At 54.5% G+C, this 11,573-nt stretch overlaps 2 protein-coding genes across 3 annotated transcripts; both read left to right on the forward strand.

The window, feature by feature from the left end:
• Positions 1-74: 74 nt before the first annotated feature.
• ahdc1 (AT hook, DNA binding motif, containing 1) lies at positions 75-5,566 on the forward strand (the record flags this gene model as incomplete). The annotated part of the gene is made up of 4 exons (XM_062446084.1): positions 75-1,127; positions 1,294-3,071; positions 3,321-5,178; positions 5,416-5,566. Coding segments are annotated over 3 exons (4,677 nt in total), but the record flags the coding sequence as incomplete, so codon positions are not given.
• Positions 5,567-7,197: 1,631 nt separating this feature from the next.
• On the forward strand, positions 7,198-11,172 carry LOC134006904 (probable methyltransferase-like protein 24). Of its 2 annotated transcripts, XM_062446020.1 has the most exons (5): positions 7,198-8,134; positions 9,120-9,218; positions 9,445-9,575; positions 9,768-10,032; positions 10,399-11,172. In XM_062446020.1, the coding sequence occupies exons 1-5, from the start codon at positions 7,850-7,852 to the stop codon at positions 10,717-10,719; spliced, it is 1,101 nt and encodes a 366-aa protein (XP_062302004.1). In that variant the 5' UTR covers positions 7,198-7,849; the 3' UTR covers positions 10,720-11,172. The 2 variants fall into 2 exon arrangements, with proteins under 2 accessions (XP_062302004.1, XP_062302005.1); XM_062446021.1 differs by lacking the exon at positions 9,120-9,218.
• Positions 11,173-11,573: the final 401 nt, after the last annotated feature.

The raw sequence follows: 11,573 nt of genomic DNA on the forward strand, positions 1-11,573 counted from the left end.
GGGCCTGTGGGGGGGCTCTGGAGGAGGGCGGAGCCTGTGGGGGGGCTCTGGAGGAGGGCGGGGCCTGTGGGGGGGCTCTGGAGGAGGGCGGGGCCTGTGTGGGGGGACTGGAGAGGCCAGAGGGATGGACAGGGGAGGGGGGGCCCTTGGAACCTGGCGATGGAGCCTTGGTGAACTATGACCTCCTCCCCCCCGCCGCCCTGGCCAACGGGCTGCATCGGACTCTGGGCCTGAGCACCCGGAGACGAAGGCAGCTGGACACCCTCATGCACACGTACCCCGACACGCAGACACACACACTCTCACAGACGCCCTTAGACATGCAGGCTAACATGGACACAGCTGTCCACAGCAGACCCCCAAAGACAAACACGCTTCCCAAAACACACACGGACAGTCGGGCTGATGTCGTCAGGCACACGAGCCCCCCTGCAGCGTCAGAGCAGCCGAGAGCCGCCTCTCCCTCTGACACCCACACCTCATCACCCAAAACCCAGCCCCTCCCACTCGTCAATCAGCCCCCCTCAACCAATCAGATGGCGGCCTCAGTTCCCTGCAGCCCGCCCCTCCCTCTCCCCTCGGCAGAGACAGACATACTCCCAGGCTGCAGCCCCGTCCCTATTGGCCCGACGCCTCCAGGGCCCTCCCCTTTACCCGTAGAAGGTGAAAGGAAGTACGCTCTGCGCAGCTCCGGGCGCCCTCGGTTCCCCTGCCACCTCCGCAAGTCGTCCCGGCTTCGCCGCAACACGGAAGACGTCGAGAGGAGGGCGGGGAGAGACAGAGGAGAGGAGGAGGCGGACGAGGAGGAGAGCGAGGAGAAGATCTGGAACGTTAAAAAAGAAGAGGAGGAGGAGGTGGTGGTGTTGAGAGGAGCTGCAGAGGTTCCGTCCGCCGCCCCCCCTCCCCTCCCAGACACACCCGTGTCCCGCCCAGCCCCGCACCCCGCCCCGGCCCGCCCCTCCCCCCACTCCCTCCCAGGCCGCCTTCAGCCCAGTCCCATGCCCCGACCTCGACCCCGGCCCCGGCCTCGACCCCAACCCCGACCTCTGCCAGCAGTCAAGAAGGTGGAACCGGTGGCTGTGGATGTCTCTCCCCCTCCCAAGAAAAGGCATGGAAGATTTGTCGGGGTGAGTTGAAGTTTACAGTCCCACAAAGATACACAGATTTTTGGTTTATTCTTCATTTGAAAATTCAAAGTACGTTACACAGGAGAGTGTAGTACACATAGTACTTTGATGATGGTTTAAACTTAACTTTGTGATCGCCCCCCCCCCCTCCCCACCCTTCCCACAGGTGAGGAAGATCGTGGTGAAGGTGGCTCGCATCCCTGTCAACCTCAGCCGACGACAGAAGAGCTACAAGATCTCCTCCATGGAGACGGTCACCGGGGCAGATAAGGGTGGTGTCGGGGGCGACGGGGGCCTGGAGGGTCCTGAGGGGGGCCCGACGGTGGTGCGGGAGCCCACGGCCCTGCTCCGCATGAAGAACAACGGGAAGAGCGTGATGGTGATGTTCCCCCCCGGAGAGCTGCCGGTCATCCTCAAACGCCGGCGCGGACGGCCTCCCAAGCAGGCCGTGCCGGGAACGCCGGACGCACGGAACAGCGGGAACGCCGTCGGGAACGCCGACCAGCCCAAGAAGCCTCGGCGCAGGCGGCGGACCAAGCTCCCATCCCCCCAGCCGTCGTACGTCAACGACACGAACGACGTCAAGGCCGAGTACGGCGACGTGCTGTCAAAACTGGCGTTCCTCAACCGCCAACCGCCCGCAACGGGACGCTGCTCACCGCCGCGGTGCTGGACGCCCAGCGAGCCCGACAGCTTCCACGTGCCCTTGGAAAACCCCGGAATCTCCACCCTGCTGCACCGGCTCACCGGCTTCCGCCGCAGAGGGGGCAGAGGAGGGGGGGTGGGCAGCCGGGGAGGGGGCGGGGCGGGCGGAGCGGGCGGCGCCGAGGGCTTCAAGAGCTCCTTCTGCGACTTCTTCGAGACCATCGGCAAGAAGCGGAAGCCGACTCCTCCGGGGGTGGAGCCCGGGTTGCCGCGGAAACGGGGCAAGGGCGCCGGCGGTGGGGCAGGAGGCCGAGGGGGCGGGGTTGTGGGGGACGGGGGAGTCGGGGAGAAGCCTGTCAGGAAGCGGCGCTCTCGTAAAAACGGGGGGTTCAGGGGCGAGGCGGCGGCTGGCGGGCAGGACTGGGCCAACGGGGGCGGGGGCTGGGGAGAGGAGGGCTTTGGGGAGAAGGAGAGGGGACCAGGGGGGTTCCAGAGCTGTGGCTCTCCCGGGAGGGGCTTCCTATCCTGCGAGGGGGGCAGAGGGGGGGTGTTCGGAAGCCCAGGGAGCAGCAAAGTGGCCAGGGCTTCAGCAGAGGAGGCCCAGGGGCTGTTTGCTGGATACTTTCGCTCCCTGCTCGACTCAGATGACTCCTCAGACCTCCTGGACATCTCCATGTCCAGCCCTGCCTCCTCACGACCTGACGCCCGCAAACCCCCCAACGCGGCGGGCTACGAGTCCTCCAGCCCAGCCCCCGGCCCCAGCTGGTCCCCAGCCTTCCCCAAGCGCAGCCCCAAAGGGCCCGGTCTGGACAGCCCTGCCCAGCCCCAGTGCTCCTCAGCCAGGCCTCCTTACAGCTACACCCTGGCCCAGACCTCACCCACCACCTCCTCCTTCCCCAAGTCCACCCCTCCGTCCCTCTCTCTGTCCCGCTCTCCCAGCTCACCCCATCCCTCCTCCTACTGCCACTACCCCTCCAGCTACTCCTCCTCCTCACCTGGCGGGGGCAGTGTTGGCTCTCAGAGGCCCACAGACTGCAGCTTCTCCTATGGGGCAGGACACAGCAGCACCAAGGCCACCCCTGTCGGCCAGGGTCAGATGGGTTATTCCAGCTACCAGGCTGCTTCCAAGCGGGGCTACAGCGGCTACCCCGGATCGGCCCATCCCTCCCTTCTGCGGGGGGAGACAGCAGCACCCACATCTCCAGGGGCAGGTTACATGGCCATGGCCAAGAGCAGTTCCTTCCCCTGTTCTTCCTCCCCGGAAGGATACAGACCCCCTTCAAATCAGTGGAACTACAGGTAAGCTTCGTCAAGACCAGATGGCTGGTTTTGCGCAATCCGTTTTTGTGTGCGTTGTTTCTAACAAAGACAGCTTCAAGAGTGGCACATTTCAATATGTCTACAGTTTATTGAATACGTTTGTGTTAAAAGTGTGTTTATTTGTGTGTGTGTGTGTGTGTGTGTGTGTGTGTGCGTGTGTGTGTGCATGTGTGTGTGCGTGTGTGTGTGTGTGGGGGGGGGTGTGTGTGTGGGGGGGTTTGGTTTCAGGCAGGGGTATGCTAGCTGGGGAGTAGACGGCTTTGGGCTTCAGTACAACAGCTACAATGAATATGCCGGCAGTTCTACTGAGTCTAAAGACATCCTGGACATTTCCAACTACACTCCCCAGAAGGCCAAGCGGCCCTCCTTCCCAGAGAGCCTATCGGAATCCTCCTCTGACTCCTCCCACCTGGGCTCAGGAGCCACTTGTGGAGGTTCTGGGTCAGGGGGCGGGATTTACAGGCAGAAGGAGCCTGTTCCTATTGGAGAAGCGGGCCAGTCCAGCCTATCCAGTCTGGAGAAGCTGATGATGGATTGGCACGAAAGTGCGGCTGGACCTTCCTACAACTGGAGCCAGAATGTACTTTTCCAGGGCGGAGGAAACAAGCAGGGCCGCGGGCGCCGGAAAAGGTCTGAACCGCAAGGGGAACGGGAGGGGGGGTCCGCAACAGCAGGCGCTCCTCCAGACTCTCCGTCCAGCCCGCTTCCGTCCCAGGGCCCAGGGCCCAAGCGCAGCGGAGTGGGGGGCCGGCAGCCGAGGGGATCCCGAGGAGGAGGGAGGGGGGGTCTGTCCCCGTGCCAACGAGAGCGCCCCGCAGCGGCCAAAGCCAAAGCCAAGGGGGCTTCTGGAGGGGGGGCCTCTGGGGGGGGGGCCTCTGGAGGCTCCGGGCTGTTCCAGGAGGGGTTGGACTACTACAGCGGGGACAGCAGTAGCCTCTCCCCCCTGCCCACCTCTGCACCCCCCCACGGTTACCCCTCAGACCCCTGTGAGTACCCCTCACCCTACTCCGCCCACCCCTCCACCCCCTCCTCTGATGAGCGCTACCCAGCCATCTTTCCTGGGGAGTCCTCCCTCTCCCCCAGTATGTCCTCTTACCCCCCGAAACCCACTCCTCCACCCCCCCAGACCTACCACCCTGTGCCTACCAGGACCTTCTCTCCCTCTTGCTCCCCGTCACCACGGTTACCTCCCCACTGCGGAACAGCGTTGAGCCCCCCTCACCGTGCCCCCCCTAAAGACCCCCAGTACCCCCAGTACGACTCCCCCAATTACTGTGGCTCCCCCTACTGGTACGGACAGGCGTCTCATGGCGGCAGCCCAAGTCCTCACGCACACACCAGCACACACACTAACCCACACGCCGGTGCACACGTCAGTCCCCACGGTAACACACACCCCAACCCACATGCCAACACACACACGAATCCTCACACCAACCCGCATGCCAACTCACATTCAAACCCCAATCCTCACACCAACACACACCAACACCCCAACGCACAACCGCACGCCAACCTGAGCCCCCACACCAACCCTGCATCAAACCCCAACCATCCTTCTAACCCCCACTCACACCCCAGCACCACCCTACATGGCAGTGTCGCCAACCCTCACCACCACCCCCTCCACCCCAACAATCACCACCACCACCATGCCCAATCCCACCCCCATCCCCACCCCAACACGCACGCCAACCCCCACCTCCATTCCAACCCCACCTCCAGCCTCCACACCCACCCCAACCCCTTACACTACGAAGAGCGGCCCCCTCCCTCTGGCATGCCACACCACAAACGAGACCTCGCTGCCCACATGACTTCAGGCCCCCGCCAGGCCCCCCTCCCTCACTCTCCCTACCCCTCCAACTCTCCCTACCCCTCCAACCTCCACAAGCCCTCCCTGGAAGCCGTTTCTCACTCAGAGGACATGGGTTACTCCCCCCTGCCCCTCCACTCCTCCTCCTACCCAGGGATGCCCCCCCGCTACCCCCCCCAGCCGGCGCGGGGCGGGGGGGTCCTCTGCCAGCTGCTGGACCCCCCGACAGACGACAGCTTCAGCGTGACCAGCTTGTAGCTGTGGCTGCAGGTGCAGTGCTGTTCATTCCTCTGACACACACTACTTAATGACTTTTCTAAGGGTCACTTCCTACTGCACTCTTTCTATGAAATATGCACACAATGTAGTCTCATTATGGAACAGCTTACCTTTTTGATGTCCTTTCTGATCCCAGTGTTGAACTCAGAAATTCTTAAACTAATTATAATGTTTCTATGATGACTGGTTGACCTTACTGATGAGACTCTCTTTGTTTTTTTTACACAGGTGCATTCAATCTCAAGCTTTTACAGATTTGTAAACTTTTTTTTAAGTCTTTGTGAGAGACTTGGTGAAAGAGGAGAGTCTGCCAGTTTTGGACAGTCTAGCTTTAATGCTCCAGCAATGACAATCAAGAGCTCGCAGCAACACACACACAGCAACAGACACACATAGGCACACATGCACACATACATGCAGGCATGTGGGCTTCAAGACAGTAGGCCACAATGTTGCAGTATAGTACAGTTTGTGCATTTGCATTGCATCCTGTACACATTCACGCACACACGCACACACACTACAAAAGCACGTACACACTCAGCTGGAAAGAGCGAGTGGCCAGGAGGATCCTGTGGAGGGTTGACAGATGCTGATTGTCATATGGACACAGAAGTATGGACAAGCCCCGCCCCTCAGAGTCTAGCTGTGCTGCCTGGAGGACTCCATTTCCCAGAAGGCTGTGTTTCATGGAACTTCACTGGTCATCTCCAGGGGAACAGAATGCTGGCGAATCTGGACCGCACCAACCTTTCTCCTCCTCCTCTCACGATCTCCCGCTCTCCTGACCCTCTCTTCTATCCTCCACCCGTCCCCCTGTTCCTCCTCTCCACCCTGACCGCCACAGAAAACATCGAACCAACCCACTGCCCTCAATCCACTTAGTCTGCCCCCCACACCCCCTCCTACTCTCTGTCCTCACCCCCTCCCTCCTTCCCCCCTCACTGTGTTGTGCCATGTGAGAGGTGAGTACCTCCCAGTATCTGCTCTTGAAAAACCAGCATCTGTACATAGACTCCAACTTCAGCCGTGGACGCCGGGCCTACGACCTCTCACCCCCAAACATGATATCAATGTTGCATTAACGTTCTGCCATGGTTTTATGCTCCGGAGGGAAAGAATGCAGCATGGAGACCCAACATCCTGTGTTTCGCCGTTTAAACTATAAAGGAAAAAAGACACGTGGCGACCCCCAAAGAGATGTGTGTGTGTGTGTGCATCAACGTGTGTGTACGTGTGTGTGTCAGGGGTCAAAGTGGGTGGAGCTCTGATATTTAAGCTGAGGTGGGGCTTCTCTCCCTCTTCTCACTCTATCTCTTCTTTTTTCTGTTGTCTTGTGTTGTTTGGTGGGTTTTGTGATGAAAAGTTGTATATCTGTCTGTTACATATTATGTATCTGAGGTGCAAATATTTAAATACACATTCTGTTCTGGCCATTGTTAACCTGGTCTGGTCAACTGCTGCTTTAAGGGAGCCCTTTGTGTGTGTGTGCCCATGTGTGTGTGTGCCTGTGTGTGTGTGTGCCTGTGTGTGTGGGTGTATGTGTGTGTGTATGTGTGTGTGTGTGTCTAGCTTGGTATTCAGCTCCATGCTGTGGTGAGCTAAAGGAGTTCAGATAGGGACATGACTGGGAGGTTGGTAAGGAGGGAGGGAGGGATATGGGAAGAATGGAATAAAACGGTCCAGACGTGAAGATTGGAAAGGGATGAATACAGCAACAACAACAAAAAGACAAGAAAAAAGTATTAAATGAAAAACATAAACAACTGAAAAAACTGAAAAACACACATTAACCTTCTAAAATGGGAGTCAGGTGGCTGAGCGGTGAGGGAGTCGGGCAAGTAATCTGAAGGTTGCCAGTTCGATTCCCGGCTGTGCAAAATGACGTTGTGTCCTTGGGCAAGGCACTTCACCCTACTTGCCTCGGGGAGAATGTCCCTGTACTTACTGTAAGTCTCTCTGGATAAGAGCGTCTGCTAAATGACTAAATGTAAAATGTAAATGTAAAATGGAAAGGCATAAACACAAGCATCTGATTGGGCAGCTGTTTCTGCGACGCGTTAGAAGTCCAGGTGAAGATTCACAAGGCCATTCCTTCTGACCTCCATAGACGTCTTTCTAGATATCTGCAGCATGTGTGTGTAGCTGGGGGGGACTGCAATGTTCGTTTACTACTTTTATATCTTAAGTAGTTTGTCAACAGGCTGACTAAATAGGCCCAGACGGAACAATGTTTACTGTGACATTCCACGGGTGGCTGCGCTCGGTAAGACAGGATCTGGTAACAAAGAGTTCCAAATTCGTTAATTATTGTTAATGTGATTACAACTAGATAAGCACAGACATCTTATTTCAAATGAAGCAATTATAAAATGTTTAACTGGACCCCACATTAACTTGCTTTAAAGATTAACTGACAGAAAAGTAAGACAAAGTGTGTCAACAAGGCCACGGACGGACTGGCTAAGGAATGCGCTGCGTCACCGCTTTCGGCAAGAACAGAGAGAGAGGGAGCGAGAGGCTAAAGGGAGGGTGTCCAGCTGTTAATTTATTATTTTCAGACAGTAGCTTCGCCCGAGTCTCCCAAGTAGTCAGTTGACTCTCACGGGACACCACACCGGAGGCAGGGGCGCGAGATGATCCTCAGTGCAACCAATGAGGCATGCCAGCCGGTGTGCGGCGCGTGCTCTATCGCGCGGGATTATTTTTAATCCCGCCGCTTCTGCTTGCTCTTCAATTCTTGGTCGGGCTCAGTTTGCCGAAAATCCAACAAGCTAGAAACCTAGGGGATGAGGACAGGATCACCTTCTCTGTTATAAGTATCGAACCGGTGAGGAGCACGCGCAACCAGGGAGTCATACTTGTCGGACTGGAGTTGCTAGAAGAAGACGAGGAGGAAAGGGGAGCGCGTGGGTACGAGGAAGAGAATGAGATGCCAACGCGCGAGGTAAGAGTTTTCAGAGTGCCCAAAGTTCAAGATTCAAGAGCCATTCGGACACACACACACACACACACACACACAAGGACACAGGTGAGAACTGGCTGACCCAGTGTCTGAGTTCCTTCAGCATGGTCCCTGTGTCTCTCTCTCTTTCCTACCCTTTTGACCCCATCTCTCTGCATTACCCCTAGGTGGCCCAAGGCTAGAGGGTTGTCAGCTGTGAATGTTTTTGTGAATGTCTCCTCCACTCTTTTCCTACTCTCCTCTGGGTTCTACTGCCTAGCACACCATGTATCACCATCCTAGCCTTGTCTCCGTGGCTCACCTCTTTGATGTACATCTCTCTCTCTCTCTCTCTCTCTCTCTCTCTCTCTCTCTCTCTCTCTCTCTCTCTCTCTCTGTCTATTACTGTGTCTCTCTCTCGGTCTCTCCCTGTGTCTCTCTCGCTTTCTCTCTCTTGCTTTTTCACTCACCCTTTCTTTTTTTCCTTTTCTCTTTGTCTCTTCAACCCCCCCCCCCCACACACACACACACACACACACCCTCTCCCAGCTTTAGGCTCTGACTAAGTGTTGTGAGTCATCAACTCCCCCCACCCTTTCAGGGTTGCCATAGTGATCACAGGGGTCTATAGGTGTCACAGGGAGTGAGGGTGTGTTTGTGTACATATGTATGTATGTGTGTGTGTGTGTGTGTGTGTGTGTGTGTCAGCAGCAGGGCATGGTTCAAAGTCTGTGACCTGTGTATATCTTTAATAACAGGGGAGCAACTCTCTCTCTCTTATTCAACCCCCCCCCCCCCACACACACACATTCTTGTCATTCTTTTGAATTATTTATGCTCTTCTCTGACCTCAACTCCCACCCAAAACTCCAAGATGCCATACAGCAGATAGTTTAAGCATACCTGTGTAGGTACCTATGTTGCAGTGATAGATATGGTGATTTATTAAATCCCCAATTATGTTTATGTGCGTGTGTGTGTGTGTCAGGATGCAGGCGGAGGGGCTGAGCTACAGCCATGGTCAGCAGGGAAGCCCTCCTTCATAGATGAGGTTGATCGCATCGTCACATACATTACAACACCTCAGGTAGTGTAAAACACTACACACCTATCTGACTTAGACCCCTCCAAATACCTGTGTAGCTCACTAAACCACACCTGACCATTGTACGTTTGTTACATAAAATATGAGACTTTTATGTTTGTGCCAAACATCTTAGAGGACATGTGTACATGACGTGCCATCTGGCTTAATTCAGCATAACCAACCTCCATTGGTACGTCACTAACCCTCTTCTCCTTTCCTCTCAAAGGTGAATTGTCCTCGGATGGTGTTCCCAGGAAAGCCCCCAGCTTCACAGGCCTCCAGACAACCATGGATTCTGTGTTCAGACAGTAAAGGCCTTCCAAATGGAAATCCTGCCTGCGTAGCATACTCCTTCAGGTGTGTGTGTGCGTGAGTGCGTGTTTTTAGGTGTTGGTGTGTGTGTGTTTAGGTGTGTGTATGTGTTTATTCCACTGGCAGGGATGAAATACATGGTAACAATGCAATGTATAATTAATCATGCATACAATAATCTCCACGCCCTCTCTCTGCACATCCCTTCTGTCTCTCTCTGTCTCTCTCTCTCTGCAGCATGGATGGGAATGATGCTGAGTTCCTGGAGACTGTGTTAGGAGCTGGATGTGAGGTTCACCGGTTCGACCCCAGTCTGACCACATCAGGCAGTTTCCATAGCGACCCATTGGAGGGTAACCAAAGTGACAAGGGTGTAATCCAGCACCACCGGGCGTGGCTTGACTGGCGAAGTCCAAGGGGGCGTAGACAGAAGAAGAGGGGCATTCTGGGTAGTGGGTCTCGAACACTGGCGGATATCATGAAAGCCCTCGGACATCAAATGGTAAACTGCACACACAGACACATATCGTACAAGACACACAGAGCACATACAGGTACCACGGTAACACATGATGTATCACGCTGCATATATACAGACACACAAAGCATACTTACTTGTACGTTCCCATGGCAACAGGGCTCCGATCCATTCAAGGATGCCATGGCAACAGTGAGTCAGTGAATTGGTCACAGCTGCAGTTACATGCTCTAGCCACAGGAGGGAAGCTTAAAAAAAAAAAAACTGGACAGAGTTCATATGGCTCTTTTTGACAAGTTCAGGGAGAACATCCCATAATGTATCTCGCAGGCATCATGCATCATGTCAGACTGCAGCCTCTCTAGTCTATTTTTTGTTGTTGTTGTTTAGGTCCACTTTCTGTACGCTGACCTGCTCAGTGCAGAGTGGCGTGTTCTGCAAAACTGGGCGGAGCTCGGAACCCTCCAGAGCATTCGCAACTTGGTTGTCACGGTGCACATGCAGTGGGCCGGGTTCGAAGTCGGAGGGACCGACGCGGAGGTGGTCCGCTACTGGTTCAGCGTTCTACAGGAGCTTCACGTGGCAGGATTCCGTCTGGTGCATAGTTTTCCCAGGGAGGGAGACACAATCCTGAAACATAAAGTAACAAACGCACACAACTCCTACACACTCAGCTGGGTCAACAGGAGACCTCTACACTCTGGGACATAAACATATCAGTGGAGAGTCGGTAGCGGGCGTGGAATGTCTTGCTTCATGTGTGAATAATCTTGCTTCATGTCACCCTCTGGTGGAAAAGAGTATAATCACACATTCCCCCTGATCCCAGGACAATGTCTTTGCCCCGGTTTTTCCACGCATTAATTTCTGTTTCAGAATAGAAGTGTTGGTTTAGCTTCACTCCTATCCTTGTCCTGACCATTTATTTAACCATTTCACAACCTAGGTTTCCAAATAATTTTATTCAGGACTAACTTTGCTAATTTGGCAGCTTTAGGTGAGTCAAAGGTTGAATTTCAAAACCATTTCACAATCCTCCTTTCTTCAGCTGTAAAGCACAACTTGGTAATCCTACAGAAACACATGGACGATTGTTGCAAAGCTACTTTGTCAGTTAATTTGACTTGAACGTGTAATTTTGGTTATATTAAACCATATTGTTGAGTTTATTGTAGCATTCCTTATGTGTGGATACAACTGTTATAACCACCTTTGAATATGTGGAACTTCTACAATCTAACTGCCTTTTATATGTCAATACTGTTTAATGTGTGTGCAATAAAACTTTTTTAAACCAAGATAACCTAATTTATGCATCAAACTTTTTCATGGCCTGTGATCAAAGCTGGTATGCTTTCACTGATAAAAAAAAAAGTATATTTTATGCAAAGTATTTGAACTATATGCGCCTAATCTATCTGTGTAATGCCAGTCATACTTCGGATGCGTTCAAACCCGCTTTGTGGCCTGGAATGTAGCATTTTAGCCCACCCAACGTTGCGCACTCTATGGTACGCAAACTACGGGCAGATGTTAATGACCATGCAGGGTGGAGTTACGTGCTT

The sequence above is a fragment of the Osmerus eperlanus genome, chromosome 20, assembly GCF_963692335.1.
Source record: "Osmerus eperlanus chromosome 20, fOsmEpe2.1, whole genome shotgun sequence".
NCBI classification, from domain to species: domain Eukaryota; kingdom Metazoa; phylum Chordata; class Actinopteri; order Osmeriformes; family Osmeridae; genus Osmerus; species Osmerus eperlanus.